Genomic DNA, 24559 nt, shown 5'->3' with positions numbered 1-24559 from the left:
CTTGCTAAGCACACACGAAAGCGACCAACAATCTTTTCTTTTAGGAAAATAAAGTTACTCCAGCAGATTTAGCACAACCTCAGCAATCAAGCTAAGGGTTACATCGTATCCCTACCACACAGTGACACAATGTAGTGCAACAACATGTCCACTCTGATAGGAGGATGAAGAAGTCCCCAGGGAACCGGGGGGAAACACAATCCTCCTACTTTACCCTTAATACGGCCAGTTAAAACAGGAAAACCTGTTAATATGTGAACACACCGTTCATTGTCATTACAGGCTGAGAAAAGAATCATTCTTTACTCATTTGTCACTAAGCATAGCTTCATAGGTTAGTTAACCCCCTTAGTTGTGAGTACACGGTACATATAAACACACATGATGTTTCTCACACAACAACCAGATCATTTTCACATCTGTAACAACAACCCGATTTGCACGGAGAAGCTATTACCAGTGACAAGACAATTCACACATAACTCGCGTCGTATCCTAAATGTATTGCAGCAACACACGTTTTTGGAAAACATCGTTATTTACAAAACATTTAGAAGGGAAAAGCCAGAAGACGTGTATAAGGTCTGGCCAAACCTTGCCTACCCGGAGCGTAGATCAACGAAGTGCAGTCTCAAGGCACCGTAGAAAACACAGCCGTCCTGTGTTGTCGATCTGGGCAGCGTCGCCGCTCCAACCCGTCGTTACGGTCCCCTTTGTTGACGCAGGCTTTGCCGTCCTGGCCCAGGGCAGGTTCGACGAACATCCTCTGCCAAAGATGACGTCGTAGTCAAGAGTGTTTAAAACATGGTATAATCAAAGCACGTTCAACAGAGTAGCATTAAGCTAACGGCCGCCCTAACCGTCGGACGCTACCGCCCCTGCCCGCGAGACGCCGAGCGAACGGCGCGCGCAACCAGAGGGGAGCTTCGAATCCCCCCCCCCCGCCTCTCCTCGAGGGAGAGGGGAGTCGGGAACCGCGGCGACGCGCGAGGTGCCGGAGCCACCCCGCGCTGGGCCTAGGCCGATAGCAGCAAGCTAACGTTACCTAGCCTAACCTAGTAGGCCACCTAGTGATCACAGCAGGCCAGCGCCGCAGCTAACAGCTGACTTGCTAACAGTAGGCCACCACTAGCACGTAAGCTAAGCAGCTATCACCTGAACTTGTACACAATGATATAACACTCACCCAGACAGGCCGCCGTTCTGAAACCCTCCTCACTTTTTAAGAGAAAAGAGAAACAAGATGTTAACACAGTTTTACAACGGTGATTTTACCAACACCCGACGGAGCCAGCACAATACCCAACTGGCCTGTAGCTGACTTTGAACATGGATCTGCCGCTATCGCACATCTATGCCCATATCTCCTCCTGATTCCGGAGTGATATCAAGTAAAGTGGAAGCAAATGCATCCTCGCTCTCTCTCTCCTCTGCGAGCAGTGCTCTGCATGTCCCGCAGCACTGCCACTGTGTGTCTGTGTATGGGTCTGGTCCAATCACATACGCGTCCCGTCAGCGTTTTCCCCCCTCACCCACAGTCTGCGAATCAGATGCAGAGTAGGGGAGTAGGGCGGGTCTTCACGGACTGCATGTCGTCTCTCTCTTTCAGTTCAAATCGGAGCAGAGTTGACAGCGCATCTATTCTACAGTAAACTCGCTCCCAGTTTTATCTCTGTGAGATAAATGTAGCTATTAGCCTATTTTCGCCAGCAGGCAGGCAGCAGAAAAATATGGCATTTTCAAAGATGGTCAGTAAAAGAAATGTCGACTGCATTCAAAGGTGAATGGACGGGAAAATAATCCGTTCATGCTGAGTCCCAGCCAGGGGCGTAGCTGGAGATTCTGGGCCCCATGAAAGAATCAATCTGTGGGCCCCCAATCTATTAAAAAATGTGGGGCCCCCAATCTATAAAAAAATGTGGGGCATTTGCTGGGCCCTTGGAATCATCCTAACCCCCCCCCCCCCCAGCTACTCCCCTGGTCCCAGCACCAAACCAATTATGTGACTATATGCCAAGAAACGGTAGCTATTTGAAAATAATGTATGACTGAAGTGATGGAGACCATGTTTGAAGGCAAACAAAAGCAAATCCCCCTCAGATCGCACAGCAACCAGAATAACTGAAATACTGGCACAGTGCATTTCCATAGCTGTGGATAAGTCTACTGACATAGCTGTGGATAAGTCTACTGACACCACTGAGAAGCATGAAGATAAGATTGAGAAGATTGGATCAGTTGTACTTTTTTTTGAATACTTGAAACCCTTTTTTTGTGGACTATTTGATGCGGCCCAGCCTCACCCAGACTCTACCTCCAGCGGCCCCCAGGTAAATTGAGTTTGAGACCCCTGGTCTACATGAAGCCTGGCATTGGCCGATCCAATGGAAAACAAGTAATTTTTAAATTTTATATATATGTTTTTGTAGATTTCTTATTGCGTTTTTACTACCGGGCAGTCCGGTAGAGAGAGAGGGAGAGGAGGACATGGGAGACAGAGCAGGGGAAGACATTCGGCAAAGAACGCCGGGTCCGTCAATCGAACCCGGGTCGGCCGTGCCACGGTGCAGCGCGTTACATGGTTCGCCACTTGGGCGCCCCGGAAAACGAGTTTGTTTGAGACGTGTCCAGCGATCTCGGGGTTAACAACAGTGCTTCCATTGTCCTCCCATTGGCACAGCTTTCAAGTGTCATCTTCCATATATTCAGTATTGTTGATGACATTGAAGATATATGTAACTCTTTCTAACCTCTCTCTCTCTCCCTCTCTCTCTTTCTCTCCCGCTATCTCTCTCTCTCTCTCCCCCCCTCTCCATCTCTCTCTCCCCCTCTCTCTCTCTCCCTCTCTCTCTCTATCCCCCCTCTCTCTCTCTCCCTCTCTATCTCTCTCTCTCTATCCCCCCATCTCTCTCCCCCTCTATCCCCCTCTCTCTCTCTCTCTCTCTCTCTCTCTCTATCTCTCTCTCGCTCTCTCTCTCTCTCTCTCTCTCTCTCTCTATATCTCTCTCTCTCTATATCTCTCTCTCTCCCTCTCTCTCCCCCTCTCTCTCGCTCTCTATCTCTCTCTCTCTCTCTATCTCTCTCTCTCTCTCTCTCTCCCCCCTCTCTCTCTCTCTCTCTCTCTCCCAGGCTGGAGTGGGTGGAGATCATTGAACCGCGCACGCGGGAGCGTATGTACGCCAACCTGCTGACGGGGGAGTGTGTGTGGGACCCCCCGCAGGGCGTGCGCATCAAGAGGACGGGCGACAACCAGTGGTGGGAGCTGTTCGACCCCAGCACCTCCCGCTTCTACTACTACAACGCCTCCACCCAGCGCACCGTCTGGCACCGGCCACAGGTGGCGCCACCGCACAACAAGCTGATCAATATATCAGTGCATTCAAGCTGATCAATATATCAGTGCATTCAAGTTGATCAATATATCAGTGTATTCAAGTGGATCAATATATCAGTGTATTCAAGTGGATCAATATATCAGTGTATTCAAGTTGATCAATATATCAGTGTATTCAAGTTGATCAATATATCAGTGTATTCAAGTGGATCAATATATCAGTGTATTCAAGTGGATCAATATATCAGTGCATTCAAGCTGATCAATATATCAGTGCATTCAAGTTGATCAATATATCAGTGTATTCAAGTGGATCAATATATCAGTGTATTCAAGTGGATCAATATATCAGTGTATTCAAGTTGATCAATATATCAGTGTATTCAAGTTGATCAATATATCAGTGTATTCAAGTTGACAAGTCCATTAGTATCCTATATTCTGTATTGATGTATATTCATATCTATATCTCATTTTCGAGGAGGTCCTAAACACAGAGTAACAAGAGAATACATGACACAGCCCCCCCAGACACAGCCCCCCCCCACATCAACACATCATCATGAGACACAGCCCCCCCCCCCCCCACATCAACACATCATCATGAGACACAGCCCCCTCCCCCACATCAACACATCATCATGAGACACAGCCCCCCCCCCCACATCAACACATCATCATGAGACACAGCCCCCCCCCCCCACATCAACACATCATCATGAGACACAGCCCCCCCCCCCACATCAACACATCATCATGAGACACAGCCCCCCCCCCCACATCAACACATCATCATGAGACACAGCCCCCCCCCCCCCCCCACATCAACACATCATCATGAGACACAGCCCCCCCCCCACATCAACACATCACTATGAGACACAGCCCCCCCCCCCACATCAACACATCATCATGAGACACAGCCCCCCCCCCCACATCAACACATCATCATGAGACACAGCCCCCCCCCCCCACATCAACACATCATCATGAGACACAGCCCCCCCCCCCCACATCAACACATCACTATGAGACACAGCCCCCCCCCCACATCATCAACACATCATCATGAGACACAGCCCCCCCCCCCCCACATCAACACATCATCATGAGACACAGCCCCCCCCCACATCAACACATCATCATGAGACACAGCCCCCCCCCCCACATCAACACATCATCATGAGACACAGCCCCCCCCCCCCCACATCAACACATCATCATGAGACACAGCCCCCCCCCCCCCCACATCAACACATCATCATGAGACACAGCCCCCCCCCACATCAACACATCACTATGAGACACAGCCCCCCCCCCACATCATCAACACATCATCATGAGACACAGCCCCCCCCCCCCACATCAACACATCATCATGAGACACAGCCCCCCCCCACATCAACACATCACTATGAGACACAGCCCCCCCCCCCACATCAACACATCATCATGAGACACAGCCCCCCCCCCCCCCACATCAACACATCATCATGAGACACAGCCCCCCCCCACATCAACACATCACTATGAGACACAGCCCCCCCCCCCCACATCAACACATCATCATGAGACACAGCCCCCCCCCCCACATCAACACATCATCATGAGACACAGCCCCCCCCCCACATCAACACATCATCATGAGACACAGCCCCCCCCCCCCCACATCAACACATCATCATGAGACACAGCCCCCCCCCCCCCACATCAACACATCATCATGAGACACAGCCCCCCCCCCACATCAACACATCACTATGAGACACAGCCCCCCCCCCCACATCAACACATCATCATGAGACACAGCCCCCCCCCCACATCAACACATCATCATGAGACACAGCCCCCCCCCCCACATCAACACATCACTATGAGACACAGCCCCCCCCCCCACATCAACACATCATCATGAGACACAGCCCCCCCCCACATCAACACATCATCATGAGACACAGCCCCCCCCCACATCAACACATCATCATGAGACACAGCCCCCCCCCCCACATCAACACATCATCATGAGACACAGCCCCCCCCCCACATCAACACATCATCATGAGACACAGCCCCCCCCCCACATCAACACATCATCATGAGACACAGCCCCCCCCCCCACATCAACACATCATCATGAGACACAGCCCCCCCCCCACATCAACACATCATCATGAGACACAGCCCCCCCCCCCACATCAACACATCATCATGAGACACAGCCCCCCCCCCACATCAACACATCATCATGAGACACAGCCCCCCCCCCCACATCAACACATCATCATGAGACACAGCCCCCCCCCCCACATCAACACAGCCCCCCCCCCACATCAACACATCATCATGAGACACAGCCCCCCCCCCCCCCCCACATCAACACATCATCATGAGACACAGCCCCCCCCCCCCCACATCAACACATCATCATGAGACACAGCCCCCCCCCCACATCAACACATCATCATGAGACACAGCCCCCCCCCCACATCAACACATCACTATGAGACACAGCCCCCCCCCCACATCAACACATCATCATGAGACACAGCCCCCCCCCCACATCAACACATCATCATGAGACACAGCCCCCCCCCCACATCAACACATCATCATGAGACACAGCCCCCCCCCCCCCACATCAACACATCATCATGAGACACAGCCCCCCCCCCCCCACATCAACACATCATCATGAGACACAGCCCCCCCCCCCCCACATCAACACATCATCATGAGACACAGCCCCCCCCCCACATCAACACATCATCATGAGACACAGCCCCCCCCCCCCACATCAACACATCATCATGAGACACAGCCCCCCCCCCCACATCAACACATCATCATGAGACACAGCCCCCCCCCCCACATCAACACATCATCATGAGACACAGCCCCCCCCCCCCCACATCAACACATCACTATGAGACACAGCCCCCCCCCCCACATCAACACATCACTGAGACACAGCCCCCCCCCCCACATCAACACATCACTATGAGACACAGCCCCCCCCCCCACATCAACACATCATCATGAGACACAGCCCCCCCCCCCCCACATCAACACATCATCATGAGACACAGCCCCCCCCCCCCCCACATCAACACATCATCATGAGACACAGCCCCCCCCCCCACATCAACACATCATCATGAGACACAGCCCCCCCCCCCCCACATCAACACATCATCATGAGACACAGCCCCCCCCCCCCCACATCAACACATCATCATGAGACACAGCCCCCCCCCCCACATCAACACATCATCATGAGACACAGCCCCCCCCCCCCCACATCAACACATCACTATGAGACACAGCCCCCCCCCCCACATCAACACATCACTGAGACACAGCCCCCCCCCCACATCAACACATCATCATGAGACACAGCCCCCCCCCCCACATCAACACATCACTATGAGACACAGCCCCCCCCCCCCCCACATCAACACATCATCATGAGACACAGCCCCCCCCCCCACATCAACACATCATCATGAGACACAGCCCCCCCCCCCCCCCACATCAACACATCATCATGAGACACAGCCCCCCCCCCACATCAACACATCATCATGAGACACAGCCCCCCCCCCCCACATCATCACATCATCATGAGACACTGCCCCCCCCCCCCCCCCCCCACATCAACACATCATCATGAGACACAGCCCCCCCCCCCCCCACATCAACACATCATCATGAGACACAGCCCCCCCCCCACATCAACACATCATCATGAGACACAGCCCCCCCCCCCCACATCAACACATCATCATGAGACACTGCCCCCCCCCCACATCAACACATCATCATGAGACACAGCCCCCCCCCCCACATCAACACGTCATCATGAGACACAGCCCCCCCCCCCACATCATCATGAGACACAGCCCCCCCCACATCATCATGAGACACAGCCCCCCCCCACATCATCATGAGACACTGCCCCCCCCCCCACATCAACACATCATCATGAGACACAGCCCCCCCCCCACATCAACACATCATCATGAGACACAGCCCCCCCCCCCCACATCATCATGAGACACAGCCCCCCCCACATCATCATGAGACACAGCCCCCCCCACATCATCATGAGACACAGCCCCCCCCCCCCACATCAACACATCATCATGAGACACAGCCCCCCCCCCCACATCAACACATCATCATGAGACACAGCCCCCCCCCCCCACATCAACACATCATCATGAGACACAGCCCCCCCCCCCCCCCACATCAACACATCATCATGAGACACAGCCCCCCCCCCCACATCAACACATCATCATGAGACACAGCCCCCCCCCCCCACATCAACACATCATCATGAGACACAGCCCCCCCCCCCACATCAACACATCATCATGAGACACTGCCCCCCCCCCCCCACATCAACACATCACTATGAGACACAGCCCCCCCCCCCCACATCAACACATCATCATGAGACACAGCCCCCCCCCCACATCAACACATCATCATGAGACACAGCCCCCCCCCCACATCAACACATCATCATGAGACACAGCCCCCCCCCCCACATCAACACATCATCATGAGACACAGCCCCCCCCCCCCCCACATCAACACATCATCATGAGACACAGCCCCCCCCCCCCACATCAACACATCATCATGAGACACAGCCCCCCCCCCCTACATCAACACATCATCATGAGACACAGCCCCCCCCCCCCACATCAACACATCATCATGAGACACAGCCCCCCCCCCCCCACATCAACACATCATCATGAGACACAGCCCCCCCCCCACATCATCATGAGACACAGCCCCCCCCCCACATCATCATGAGACACAGCCCCCCCCCCACATCATCATGAGACACAGCCCCCCCCCCACATCATCATGAGACACAGCCCCCCCCACATCATCATGAGACACAGCCCCCCCCCCACATCATCATGAGACACAGCCCCCCCCACATCATCATGAGACACAGCCCCCCCCCCCACATCATCATGAGACACAGCCCCCCCCCCACATCATCATGAGACACAGCCCCCCCCACATCATCATGAGACACAGCCCCCCCCCCCCCACATCAACACATCATCATGAGACACAGCCCCCCCCCCCCACATCAACACATCATCATGAGACACAGCCCCCCCCCCCCCACATCAACACATCATCATGAGACACAGCCCCCCCCCCCACATCAACACATCATCATGAGACACAGCCCCCCCCCCCCCACATCAACACATCATCATGAGACACAGCCCCCCCCCCCCCACATCAACACATCATCATGAGACACAGCCCCCCCCCCCACATCAACACATCATCATGAGACACAGCCCCCCCCCCCCACATCAACACATCACTATGAGACACAGCCCCCCCCCCACATCAACACATCACTGAGACACAGCCCCCCCCCCACATCAACACATCACTATGAGACACAGCCCCCCCCCCCACATCAACACATCATCATGAGACACAGCCCCCCCCCCCCCCACATCAACACATCATCATGAGACACAGCCCCCCCCCCCCACATCAACACATCATCATGAGACACAGCCCCCCCCCCCACATCAACACATCATCATGAGACACAGCCCCCCCCCCCCCACATCAACACATCACTATGAGACACAGCCCCCCCCCCCACATCAACACATCACTGAGACACAGCCCCCCCCCACATCAACACATCATCATGAGACACAGCCCCCCCCCCCCACATCAACACATCACTATGAGACACAGCCCCCCCCCCCCCCCACATCAACACATCATCATGAGACACAGCCCCCCCCCCCACATCAACACATCATCATGAGACACAGCCCCCCCCCCCCCCACATCAACACATCATCATGAGACACAGCCCCCCCCCCACATCAACACATCATCATGAGACACAGCCCCCCCCCCCCACATCATCACATCATCATGAGACACTGCCCCCCCCCCCCCCCACATCAACACATCATCATGAGACACAGCCCCCCCCCCCCACATCAACACATCATCATGAGACACTGCCCCCCCCCCCACATCAACACATCATCATGAGACACAGCCCCCCCCCCACATCAACACGTCATCATGAGACACAGCCCCCCCCCCCACATCATCATGAGACACAGCCCCCCCCCACATCATCATGAGACACAGCCCCCCCCACATCATCATGAGACACTGCCCCCCCCCCCACATCAACACATCATCATGAGACACAGCCCCCCCCCCACATCAACACATCATCATGAGACACAGCCCCCCCCCCCCACATCATCATGAGACACAGCCCCCCCCACATCATCATGAGACACAGCCCCCCCCACATCATCATGAGACACAGCCCCCCCCCCACATCAACACATCATCATGAGACACTGCCCCCCCCCCCCCACATCAACACATCACTATGAGACACAGCCCCCCCCCCCCCACATCAACACATCATCATGAGACACAGCCCCCCCCCCACATCAACACATCATCATGAGACACAGCCCCCCCCCCCACATCAACACATCATCATGAGACACAGCCCCCCCCCCCACATCAACACATCATCATGAGACACAGCCCCCCCCCCCCCCACATCAACACATCATCATGAGACACAGCCCCCCCCCCACATCAACACATCATCATGAGACACAGCCCCCCCCCCCCACATCAACACATCATCATGAGACACAGCCCCCCCCCCCCACATCAACACATCATCATGAGACACAGCCCCCCCCCCCCCACATCAACACATCATCATGAGACACAGCCCCCCCCCCCCACATCAACACATCATCATGAGACACAGCCCCCCCCCCCCACATCAACACATCATCATGAGACACAGCCCCCCCCCCCACATCAACACATCATCATGAGACACAGCCCCCCCCCCCCACATCAACACATCATCATGAGACACTGCCCCCCCCCCCCCCACATCAACACATCACTATGAGACACAGCCCCCCCCCCCCACATCAACACATCATCATGAGACACAGCCCCCCCCCCACATCAACACATCATCATGAGACACAGCCCCCCCCCCCCACATCAACACATCATCATGAGACACAGCCCCCCCCCCCACATCATCATGAGACACAGCCCCCCCCCCCACATCATCATGAGACACAGCCCCCCCCCCCACATCATCATGAGACACAGCCCCCCCCCCACATCATCATGAGACACAGCCCCCCCCCACATCATCATGAGACACAGCCCCCCCCCCACATCATCATGAGACACAGCCCCCCCCACATCATCATGAGACACAGCCCCCCCCCCACATCATCATGAGACACAGCCCCCCCCCCACATCATCATGAGACACAGCCCCCCCCACATCATCATGAGACACAGCCCCCCCCCCACATCAACACATCATCATGAGACACAGCCCCCCCCCCACATCAACACATCATCATGAGACACAGCCCCCCCCCCACATCAACACATCACTATGAGACACAGCCCCCCCCCCCCCACATCAACACATCATCATGAGACACAGCCCCCCCCCCCCCCACATCAACACATCACTATGAGACACAGCCCCCCCCCCCCCACATCAACACATCATCATGAGACACAGCCCCCCCCCCCACATCAACACATCATCATGAGACACAGCCCCCCCCCCCCCACATCAACACATCACTATGAGACACAGCCCCCCCCCCCCCCACATCAACACATCATCATGAGACACAGCCCCCCCCCCCCACATCAACACATCATCATGAGACACAGCCCCCCCCCCACATCAACACATCACTATGAGACACAGCCCCCCCCCCACATCAACACATCACTATGAGACACAGCCCCCCCCCCCCCACATCAACACATCATCATGAGACACAGCCCCCCCCCCCCACATCAACACATCACTATGAGACACAGCCCCCCCCCCACATCATCAACACATCATCATGAGACACAGCCCCCCCCCCACATCAACACATCATCATGAGACACAGCCCCCCCCCCACATCAACACATCATCATGAGACACAGCCCCCCCCCACATCAACACATCATCATGAGACACAGCCCCCCCCCCCCACATCAACACATCATCATGAGACACAGCCCCCCCCCCACATCAACACAGCCCCCCCCCCACATCAACACATCATCATGAGACACAGCCCCCCCCCCCCCACATCAACACATCATCATGAGACACAGCCCCCCCCCCCCCCACATCAACACATCATCATGAGACACAGCCCCCCCCCCCCACATCAACACATCATCATGAGACACAGCCCCCCCCCCCACATCAACACATCATCATGAGACACAGCCCCCCCCCCACATCAACACATCACTATGAGACACAGCCCCCCCCCACATCAACACATCATCATGAGACACAGCCCCCCCCCCACATCAACACATCATCATGAGACACAGCCCCCCCCCCCACATCAACACATCATCATGAGACACAGCCCCCCCCCCACATCAACACATCATCATGAGACACAGCCCCCCCCCCCCACATCAACACATCATCATGAGACACAGCCCCCCCCCCCACATCAACACATCATCATGAGACACAGCCCCCCCAGACACAGCCCCCCCCCCCACATCAACACATCATCATGAGACACAGCCCCCCCCCCCCACATCAACACATCATCATGAGACACAGCCCCCCCCCCCCACATCAACACATCATCATGAGACACAGCCCCCCCCCCCCCCACATCAACACATCATCATGAGACACAGCCCCCCCCCCCACATCAACACATCATCATGAGACACAGCCCCCCCCCCACATCAACACATCATCATGAGACACAGCCCCCCCCCCCACATCAACACATCATCATGAGACACAGCCCCCCCCCCCACATCAACACATCATCATGAGACACAGCCCCCCCCCCCCACATCAACACATCACTATGAGACACAGCCCCCCCCCCCACATCAACACATCATCATGAGACACAGCCCCCCCCCCCACATCAACACATCACTATGAGACACAGCCCCCCCCCCCCACATCAACACATCATCATGAGACACAGCCCCCCCCCCCCACATCAACACATCATCATGAGACACAGCCCCCCCCCCCCCACATCAACACATCACTATGAGACACAGCCCCCCCCCCCACATCAACACATCATCATGAGACACAGCCCCCCCCCCCACATCAACACATCATCATGAGACACAGCCCCCCCCCCCACATCAACACATCATCATGAGACACAGCCCCCCCCCCCCACATCAACACATCACTATGAGACACAGCCCCCCCCCCCACATCAACACATCATCATGAGACACAGCCCCCCCCCCCACATCAACACATCACTATGAGACACAGCCCCCCCCCCCCACATCAACACATCACTATGAGACACAGCCCCCCCCCCCCCACATCAACACATCATCATGAGACACAGCCCCCCCCCCCCCACATCAACACATCATCATGAGACACAGCCCCCCCCCCCACATCAACACATCATCATGAGACACAGCCCCCCCCCCCCACATCAACACATCATCATGAGACACAGCCCCCCCCCCACATCAACACATCATCATGAGACACAGCCCCCCCCCCCCCACATCAACACATCATCATGAGACACAGCCCCCCCCCCCACATCAACACATCATCATGAGACACAGCCCCCCCCCCCCCACATCAACACATCACTATGAGACACAGCCCCCCCCCCCCACATCAACACATCATCATGAGACACAGCCCCCCCCCCCACATCAACACATCATCATGAGACACAGCCCCCCCCCCCCCACATCAACACATCATCATGAGACACAGCCCCCCCCCCCACATCAACACATCATCATGAGACACAGCCCCCCCCCCCCACATCAACACATCATCATGAGACACAGCCCCCCCCCCACATCAACACATCATCATGAGACACAGCCCCCCCCCCCCCCCCACATCAACACATCATCATGAGACACAGCCCCCCCCCCACATCAACACATCATCATGAGACACAGCCCCCCCCCCCACATCAACACATCATCATGAGACACAGCCCCCCCCCCCCACATCAACACATCATCATGAGACACAGCCCCCCCCCCCACATCAACACATCATCATGAGACACAGCCCCCCCCCCCACATCAACACATCATCATGAGACACAGCCCCCCCCCCCCCACATCAACACATCATCATGAGACACAGCCCCCCCCCCCCCCCACATCAACACATCATCATGAGACACAGCCCCCCCCCCCCACATCAACACATCATCATGAGACACAGCCCCCCCCCCACATCAACACATCATCATGAGACACAGCCCCCCCCCCCCACATCAACACATCATCATGAGACACAGCCCCCCCCCCCCCACATCAACACATCACTATGAGACACAGCCCCCCCCCCACATCAACACATCATCATGAGACACAGCCCCCCCCCCCACATCAACACATCATCATGAGACACAGCCCCCCCCCCCACATCAACACATCATCATGAGACACAGCCCCCCCCCCCCACATCAACACATCATCATGAGACACAGCCCCCCCCCCCACATCAACACATCATCATGAGACACAGCCCCCCCCCCCACATCAACACATCATCATGAGACACAGCCCCCCCCCCCACATCAACACATCATCATGAGACACAGCCCCCCCCCCCCCCACATCATCATGAGACACAGCCCCCCCCCCACATCATCATGAGACACAGCCCCCCCCACATCATCATGAGACACAGCCCCCCCCCCCCACACCAACACATCATCATGAGACACAGCCCCCCCCCCCCACATCAACACATCATCATGAGACACAGCCCCCCCCCCCCACATCAACACATCATCATGAGACACAGCCCCCCCCCCCACATCAACACATCATCATGAGACACAGCCCCCCCCCCCACATCAACACATCATCATGAGACACAGCCCCCCCCCCCCACATCAACACATCACTATGAGACACAGCCCCCCCCCCACATCAACACATCATCATGAGACACAGCCCCCCCCCCACATCAACACATCACTATGAGACACAGCCCCCCCCCCCCCCACATCAACACATCATCATGAGACACAGCCCCCCCCCCCCCCCACATCAACACATCACTATGAGACACAGCCCCCCCCCCCACATCAACACATCACTATGAGACACAGCCCCCCCCCCCCACATCAACACATCATCATGAGACACAGCCCCCCCCCCCACATCAACACATCATCATGAGACACAGCCCCCCCCCCCACATCAACACATCACTATGAGACACAGCCCCCCCCCCACATCAACACATCATCATGAGACACAGCCCCCCCCCCCCCCCACATCAACACATCATCATGAGACACAGCCCCCCCCCCCACATCAACACATCATCATGAGACACAGCCCCCCCCCCCCCCACATCAACACATCATCATGAGACACAGCCCCCCCCCCACATCAACACATCATCATGAGACACAGCCCCCCCCCCCCCCACATCAACACATCATCATGAGACACAGCCCCCCCCCCCCACATCAACACATCACTATGAGACACAGCCCCCCCCCCCACATCAACACATCATCATGAGACACAGCCCCCCCCCCCCACATCAACACATCATCATGAGACACAGCCCCCCCCCCCCACATCAACACATCACTATGAGACACAGCCCCCCCCCCCACATCAACACATCACTATGAGACACAGCCCCCCCCCCCACATCAACACATCATCATGAGACACAGCCCCCCCCCCCCACATCAACACATCATCATGAGACACAGCCCCCCCCCCACATCAACACATCACTATGAGACACAGCCCCCCCCCCCACATCAACACATCATCATGAGACACAGCCCCCCCCCCCACATCAACACATCATCATGAGACACAGCCCCCCCCCCCACATCAACACATCACTATGAGACACAGCCCCCCCCCCCACATCAACACATCATCATGAGACACAGCCCCCCCCCCCACATCAACACATCATCATGAGACACAGCCCCCCCCCCACATCAACACATCACTATGAGACACAGCCCCCCCCCCCACATCAACACATCACTATGAGACACAGCCCCCCCCCCCCCACATCAACACATCATCATGAGACACAGCCCCCCCCCCCACATCAACACATCATCATGAGACACAGCCCCCCCCCCACATCAACACATCATCATGAGACACAGCCCCCCCCCCACATCAACACATCATCATGAGACACAGCCCCCCCCCACATCAACACATCATCATGAGACACAGCCCCCCCCCCACATCAACACATCATCATGAGACACAGCCCCCCCCCCCCCACATCAACACATCATCATGAGACACAGCCCCCCCCCCACATCAACACATCATCATGAGACACAGCCCCCCCCACATCAACACATCATCATGAGACACAGCCCCCCCCCACATCAACACATCATCATGAGACACAGCCCCCCCCCCCCCACATCAACACATCATCATGAGACACAGCCCCCCCCCCCCCACATCAACACATCATCATGAGACACAGCCCCCCCCCCCACATCAACACATCATCATGAGACACAGCCCCCCCCCCCCCCACATCAACACATCATCATGAGACACAGCCCCCCCCCCCCACATCAACACATCATCATGAGACACAGCCCCCCCCCCCCCACATCAACACATCATCATGAGACACAGCCCCCCCCCCCACATCAACACATCATCATGAGACACAGCCCCCCCCCCCACATCAACACATCATCATGAGACACAGCCCCCCCCCCACATCAACACATCATCATGAGACACTGCCCCCCCCCCCCACATCAACACATCATCATGAGACACAGCCCCCCCCCCCACATCAACACATCACTATGAGACACAGCCCCCCCCCCCACATCAACACATCATCATGAGACACAGCCCCCCCCCCCACATCAACACATCACTATGAGACACAGCCCCCCCCCCACATCAACACATCACTATGAGACACAGCCCCCCCCCCCATCAACACATCATCATGAGACACAGCCCCCCCCCCCCCCACACCAACACATCATCATGAGACACAGCCCCCCCCCCCCCACACCAACACATCATCATGAGACACAGCCCCCCCCCCCCCCACACCAACACATCATCATGAGACACAGCCCCCCCCCCCCCCACATCAACACATCATCATGAGACACAGCCCCCCCCCCACATCAACACATCATCATGAGACACAGCCCCCCCCCCCACATCAACACATCATCATGAGACACAGCCCCCCCCCCACATCAACACATCATCATGAGACACAGCCCCCCCCCACATCAACACATCATCATGAGACACAGCCCCCCCCCCCACACCAACACATCATCATGAGACACAGCCCCCCCCCCCCCCCACATCAACACATCATCATGAGACACAGCCCCCCCCCCACATCAACACATCATCATGAGACACAGCCCCCCCCCCCCCACATCAACACATCATCATGAGACACAGCCCCCCCCCCCACATCAACACATCATCATGAGACACAGCCCCCCCCCCCACATCAACACATCATCATGAGACACAGCCCCCCCCCCCACATCAACACATCATCATGAGACACAGCCCCCCCCCCACATCAACACATCATCATGAGACACAGCCCCCCCCCCACATCAACACATCATCATGAGACACTGCCCCCCCCCCCCACATCAACACATCATCATGAGACACAGCCCCCCCCCCCCACATCAACACATCATCATGAGACACAGCCCCCCCCCCACATCAACACATCATCATGAGACACAGCCCCCCCCCCACATCAACACAGCCCCCCCCCCACATCAACACATCATCATGAGACACAGCCCCCCCCCCCCCACATCAACACATCATCATGAGACACTGCCCCCCCCCCATCAACACATCATCATGAATAATTTACTGTGTAATTAATTAATCTAATCTAATCTAATTAACGTGATAAACTGATAGCCCTACTAAAAATACAGTATACACAATCAAACACTACAATACATTAAAACCATCACGACACGACAGGATGTATGGCTGACCAAGCCTCAACACGCCGGTGACAACAGGTGAGTCTTCTGTAGGGTCTGAGCAGACCTGGTCTGTAGTGGAAGACTGTTCCACAATGTAGGGGCAGCCACCGCAAAAGCTCGGTCACCTTTAGTCTTTAGCCTCGACCTCGGGACGTCTAAAAGTAGTTATTTGCTGACCTCAGTGCTCTAGCTGGGGTGCAAACATGGAGGAGTTCAGCTAGATACTGAGGGGCCAACATGGAGGAGTTCAGCTAGATACTGAGGGGCCAACATGGAGGAGTTCAGCTAGATACTGAGGGGCCAACATGGAGGAGTTCAGCTAGGTACTGAGGGGCCAACATGGAGGAGTTCAGCTAGGTACTGAGGGGCCAACATGGAGGAGTTCAGCTAGATACTGAGGGGCCAACATGGAGGAGTTCAGCTAGGTACTGAGGGGCCAACATGGAGGAGTTCAGCTAGGTACTGAGGGGCCAACATGGAGGAGTTCAGCTAGATACTGAGGGGCCAACATGGAGGAGTTCAGCTAGATACTGAGGGGCCAACATGGAGGAGTTCAGCTAGGTACTGAGGGGCCAACATGGAGGAGTTCAGCTAGATACTGAGGGGCCAACATGGAGGAGTTCAGCTAGGTACTGAGGGGCCAACATGGAGGAGTTCAGCTAGATACTGAGGGGCCAACATGGAGGAGTTCAGCTAGATACTGAGGGGCCAACATGGAGGAGTTCAGCTAGATACTGAGGGGCCAACATGGAGGAGTTCAGCTAGGTACTGAGGGGCCAACATGGAGGAGTTCAGCTAGGTACTGAGGGGCCAACATGGAGGAGGTCAGCTATAGGTACTGAGGGGCCAACATGGAGGAGTTCAGCTAGATACTGAGGGGCCAACATGGAGGAGTTCAGCTATAGGTACTGAGGGGCCAACATGGAGGAGGTCAGCTATAGGTACTGAGGGGCCAACATGGAGGAGTTCAGCTAGATACTGAGGGGCCAACATGGAGGAGTTCAGCTATAGGTACTGAGGGGCCAACATGGAGGAGTTCAGCTAGATACTGAGGGGCCAACATGGAGGAGTTCAGCTATAGGTACTGAGGGGCCAACATGGAGGAGTTCAGCTAGATACTGAGGGGCCAACATGGAGGAGTTCAGCTAGATACTGAGGGGCCAACATGGAGGAGTTCAGCTAGATACTGAGGGGCCAACATGGAGGAGTTCAGCTAGATACTGAGGGGCCAACATGGAGGAGTTCAGCTAGGTACTGAGGGGCCAACATGGAGGAGTTCAGCTATAGGTACTGAGGGGCCAACATGGAGGAGGTCAGCTAGGTACTGAGGGGCCAACATGGAGGAGTTCAGCTAGATACTGAGGGGCCAACATGGAGGAGTCCAGCTAGGTACTGAGGGGCCAACATGGAGGAGTTCAGCTAGGTACTGAGGGGCCAACATGGAGGAGTTCAGCTAGATACTGAGGGGCCAACATGGAGGAGTTCAGCTAGATACTGAGGGGCCAACATGGAGGAGTTCAGCTAGATACTGAGGGGCCAACATGGAGGAGTTCAGCTAGGTACTGAGGGGCCAACATGGAGGAGTTCAGCTACAGGTACTGAGGGGCCAACATGGAGGAGTTCAGCTAGATACTGAGGGGCCAACATGGAGGAGTTCAGCTAGATACTGAGGGGCCAACATGGAGGAGTTCAGCTAGATACTGAGGGGCCAACATGGAGGAGTTCAGCTAGATACTGAGGGGCCAACATGTAGGAGTTCAGCTAGGTACTGAGGGGCCAACATGGAGGAGTTCAGCTAGATACTGAGGGGCCAACATGGAGGAGTTCAGCTAGATACTGAGGGGCCAACATGGAGGAGTTCAGCTAGATACTGAGGGGCCAACATGGAGGAGTTCAGCTAGATACTGAGGGGCCAACATGGAGGAGTTCAGCTAGATACTGAGGGGCCAACATGGAGGAGTTCAGCTAGGTACTGAGGGGCCAACATGGAGGAGTTCAGCTAGATACTGAGGGGCCAACATGGAGGAGTTCAGCTAGGTACTGAGGGGCCAACATGGAGGAGTTCAGCTAGGTACTGAGGGGCCAACATGGAGGAGTTCAGCTAGATACTGAGGGGCCAACATGGAGGAGTTCAGCTAGATACTGAGGGGCCAACATGGAGGAGTTCAGCTAGATACTGAGGGGCCAACATGGAGGAGTTCAGCTAGGTACTGAGGGGCCAACATGGAGGAGTTCAGCTAGATACTGAGGGGCCAACATGGAGGAGTTCAGCTAGATACTGAGGGGCCAACATGGAGGAGTTCAGCTAGGTACTGAGGGGCCAACATGGAGGAGTTCAGCTAGATACTGAGGGGCCAACATGGAGGAGTTCAGCTAGGTACTGAGGGGCCAACATGGAGGAGTTCAGCTAGGTACTGAGGGGCCAACATGGAGGAGTTCAGCTAGGTACTGAGGGGCCAACATGGAGGAGTTCAGCTAGGTACTGAGGGGACAGACCATTTAAGGCCTTGAACACAAACATCGCAATTTTTAAATCAATCCTGAAGCGAACAGGGAGCCAGCACTGGTCTGATGTGTTCACGCCTCTTTGTGCCGGTCAAGAGGCGTGAGCAGCGTTCTGCACCAGCTGCAGGCGTCGTAGGGAGAGCTGGTCCAGACCCACATACAGGGAGAGCTGGTCCAGACCCACATACAGGGAGAGCTGGTCCAGACCCACATACAGGGAGAGCTGGTCCAGACCCACATACAGGGAGAGCTGGTCCAGACCCACATACAGGGAGAGCTGGTCTAGACCCACATACAGGGAGAGCTGGTCTAGACCCACATACAGGGAGAGCTGGTCTAGACCCACATACAGCTGGTCTAGACCCACATACAGGGAGAGCTGGTCTAGACCCACATACAGGGAGAGCTGGTCTAGACCCACATACAGGCAGAGCTGGTCTAGACCCACATACAGGGAGAGCTGGTCTAGACCCACATACAGGGAGAGCTGGTCTAGACCCACATACAGGGAGAGCTGGTCTAGACCCACATACAGGGAGAGCTGGTCTAGACCCACATACAGGCAGAGCTGCTGGTCCAGACCCACATACAGGGAGAGCTGGTCCAGACCCACATACAGGGAGAGCTGGTCCAGACCCACATACAGCTGGTCTAGACCCACATACAGGGAGAGCTGGTCTAGACCCACATACAGGGAGAACTGGTCTAGACCCACATACAGCTGGTCTAGACCCACATACAGGGAGAGCTGGTCCAGACCCACATACAGGGAGAGCTGGTCTAGACCCACATACAGGGAGAGCTGGTCCAGACCCACATACAGGGAGAGCTGGTCTAGACCCACATACAGGGAGAACTGGTCTAGACCCACATACAGGAGAGCTGGTCTAGACCCACATACAGGGCATTACAGTAATCCAGCCTGGATGATATGAAGGCATGTATTACCCTCTCCAGGTCATTGGGAGAGAGGTAGGGCTTCACTTTGGTCAAAAGCCTCAACTGAAAAAAGGAGCATTTAACTACAGACCCAATGTGTCTGTCAAATTTAAAATCACTTTCAAAAGTGACACCAAGGCTTTTGATAAAAGAGCGTTTTTTTGGCATCGAGGGCCCCTAAAACACCAGCAGAGTTTAAACAGTCCAGATGCCCAAACACAATAACCTCTGTCTTACCGTCATTAAGATTGAGGAAATGTAGGTCCATCCAAGTCCTAATGTCGGCAAGAGCAGCTAGCAGAGGCTCAAGACAATCCTTGCACTTTACTTTTAAAGAAAGGTAGATTTGGACATCATCTCCATAACAGTGAAAAGAAACATTATGCTTACATAAAATAGAACCTAAGGGCAGCATAAAGAAAATAATAAAGGGCCTAGGATGGAGCCTTGGGGGACACCACAGGTAAGAGCCACATTTGAGGAGAATTCACCCAGATGGATCAGTCAAGTACGACTGAAGTGACATAAAGGCAGCACCTCTGATGCCAACACAGTTCTAGGCGGGATAAAGGTGTCTTATGATCCACAGTATCAAAGGCAGCGGTCAAATCTAATGTTACCATGATAGCAGCACACCCAGAGTCCACAGTTTAAGGATAAGAAAATACAATCCTTAAATGTACACAAGAAAAATCATTTAGTAGGACATTTGGTTTGTATTATTAAAATCAAAACGCAATATTGATACCATTTATTCCTTACCTTGACCAGGATCTGTCCCGAAAAGAATATTCCAATTATCTGATCAAATCAAATACAATTTATTTATAAGGCCCGACAACACACGTTAATGTCCCCATGGGCCGTACATGTCTTCTTTAAACAAGTCAAGAAGAAAACATAACAATAGGTCAAGAACAGAACAAGAACACCATAAGGTCCAACAAATTTAAAATAAATGCAAATAAATGAAAGAATGCAAGCACTCCCAGACATACCCCACGCGAAGGTAAGGAAAAACTCACTAAAACCTAACAATAGGGAAAAATGCTCCACAGGCAGTGTGGAGGAGAGAAACCTTAGAAGGGCCATTCAAGGGGGGATCTCCCTTCTTAGATGTCGGTGATAGTAGTGTTGCAGACTAACAGTTGGTAAGCATGCACTCAAGTGTGTAGTGAAACACAGATGAGTGCATGCAATAGCAACTGAACATTTTGTATTTTATTTTTTTATTATTTTTTAAACAAACACATAAACAAACATGACAACACACAATAGGATATACAAATACACATATGCTCCAGCTCGTACCCCCCTCTCCCGGACCCCCCATTGGATAATCCAACCATTATAATTTGTTCCTAACCAGACACTACCATTATATGCTGGCTTTTATTCTCTCCACCACTTCTAACCACATTGCCATTTTGGATTCATTGAGACCCAAAATTCTAGCTGTTGATATTTCTTGATAAATCACATCGAGATATGTAAGAATCCAGACCTTACGGCACATTTTTTCCGGTTGAAACCATCGTGATGCTATCAGCTTTTTAGCCACTGTGATACCGGATAAAACCAATCTCTTTAGCTGTGGAGGTACTGCATGCTCAAAGACATCATTCAGCAGTAATACAGAGGGGTGTACAGGTATATCCAGAGTTAAGAGATTTGACAATTGCTGGGTCACTTCTTTCCAAAATATCTTAACTGGTGGGCAGTCCCAGTACATGTGCATAAATGTCCCTTCGTCCCCATTTGTACATAAGGAGCATTTGGAGTCTTGTTTAAGACCCATTTTGTTCAGTCTTATAGGAGTTAAGTATGTCCTGTGAATATAGTTAAGATTGATTTGTTGATGGTCCGGGTTCCTTGATGCAAGGCGTACATTTGCCCAGGCTTCTTGCCAGTCAAAGTCTATCTCCAGGTCTGGTATATCCCTCCTCCAGACTGAGTCTAGATGTAGGGTTTCATACGAGGCCGTTAGTAATTGATGATAAAAATCTGAAACAAAACCTCTCGATGTCTCTCTTTCATAGAAGAATTTGTGGTATCTGTGGTGTACAATTGGTATCCTTAATGGAACACCGTGAGCCTTCAAACATGCCAATAACTGTGCGTAAAAATAATATGAGGACTTGGTGAGATAAAATTTTTTGCATATCTCATCAAAACTACAAAAACCCTGTTTGTTGAAAACGTCTCCTAATGTGTGTATGCCTTGCTTTTCCCATCTAGGGAATCTTATAGGTTGTTTTCCAATCAAGAGTGCATTGTTATTGAATAAGGGAGTATGATTATGCCATTTATGTGGGATAGAGTCTTTTTTTTGTGTTTCACGCCATATCCGGATTGCATGAGTGATTATGGGGCCAAATTTTCGTTCGCATTGCTTAATTGATAATTTGGTGTACACTATGTCCTTCAGCCTATGTGGAGCTACTATATTTTCTTCTAAATTTCTCCAGGATACTGATGCTTGGGGATCAAACCATGTTGTCAGTGGTCTTAAAGTGTATGCCTTAAAATAGTGGTGGACATCTGGAAATGCCATACCACCATCTGCTTTGTTTCTCTGTGCGGTGGATCTTTTTATACGTGGTGGTTTGTTATTCCAAATAAATTTGTATGTGGAGGAGTGTAATTCTTTCCAGTGACCCTTTGGAGGGGGTAACGGTAGCATTGAGCTGAAGAAGTTGATTCTAGGTAGGACGTCCATCTTAATTATTGATATCCGTGCTTGTACTGAGTTTTTAAGTTTTGACCACCTGACAAGGTCGTATTTGATTTTGTTTTGGATTTTTATGTAATTGTGCTTCACCGTTTGGCTTATGGTAGGGAATATTTCAACTCCCAAACATCTAAAGTGTTTTACCATCGGTATCTCTTCTGGGAGGGTTATATTTCTTTTTGCAGGGGCGTTAAGTGGGAGGAAGGCCGACTTCGGCCAATTTATCCTAAATCCCGATAAATCTCCAAAGTCCTCAATCAACTTGAGAAGATGAGGCAATGCGGTGTTGGGGTTTTGCATGAACAGTATTACGTCGTCCGCATATAAACTAATTTTGTGTTGTGTGCCCTTGATTACGATTGGTTCTATGGATTGGGATTGTCTTATATATTGTGCTAAAGGCTCTAATGATAGATCGAATAGTCCGGGACTAAGGGGGCAACCCTGTCTGGAAGACCGTGATACTGGAAAGATTTCGGAGGTGATTGTACCTGTTGTAATCATGGCCGATGGGTCTTTGTATAATACTTTAATCATATCAATGAATCCTTTTCCTAACCCCATCCTTTCTAACACTGCCCATAGATACGACCATTCCAACCTGTCAAAAGCTTTCATTGCATCCAGGGACAGCATCGCCTTAGGTGTGTTGTCTTCCTTGTTAGCATCTAGTACGTGTAGTAATCGTCTTATGTTATCAGTGATCAGGCGGCCTCTTATGAAGCCTGTTTGGTCCGGATGAATTAAAGACGTCATATGCTTTTGTAGTCTGATGGCTAATACCTTAGAGTACAGTTTGATATCGGTTCCGAGGAGGCTTAAAGGTCTGTAACTACCGCACTCGGTGGGGTCTTTGTCTTTTTTGAGGAGGACTGTTATGAGTGCAATATTGTCATTCTTATGGAAGTTCCCCTCCTTGACTGAGTATAAAATCATATTTAG

The 24559-nt window shown here is 53.5% G+C and overlaps 1 protein-coding gene across 1 annotated transcript in view; it reads left to right on the top strand.

Annotated features, from left to right (window-relative positions):
* Positions 1-1745: 1745 nt before the first annotated feature.
* The window catches only part of LOC311248901 (rho GTPase-activating protein 39-like), a gene marked incomplete at both ends in the record, with an annotated part of 144919 nt that continues 122105 nt past the window's right edge, over positions 1746-24559 (top strand). Inside the window, 2 exons of the mRNA XM_084338130.1 lie at positions 1746-1780; positions 3130-3337. Coding sequence (XP_084194256.1) covers positions 1746-1780; positions 3130-3337 — 243 coding nt within the window. The remainder of the gene's footprint in view (positions 1781-3129; positions 3338-24559) is intronic.

This window comes from Notolepis coatsorum (genome assembly GCF_963971535.1).
Source record: "Notolepis coatsorum genome assembly, chromosome: 2".
Classification (NCBI taxonomy): Eukaryota; Metazoa; Chordata; class Actinopteri; order Aulopiformes; family Paralepididae; genus Notolepis; species Notolepis coatsorum.
This window is presented reverse-complemented; position numbering and strand designations above follow the sequence as displayed.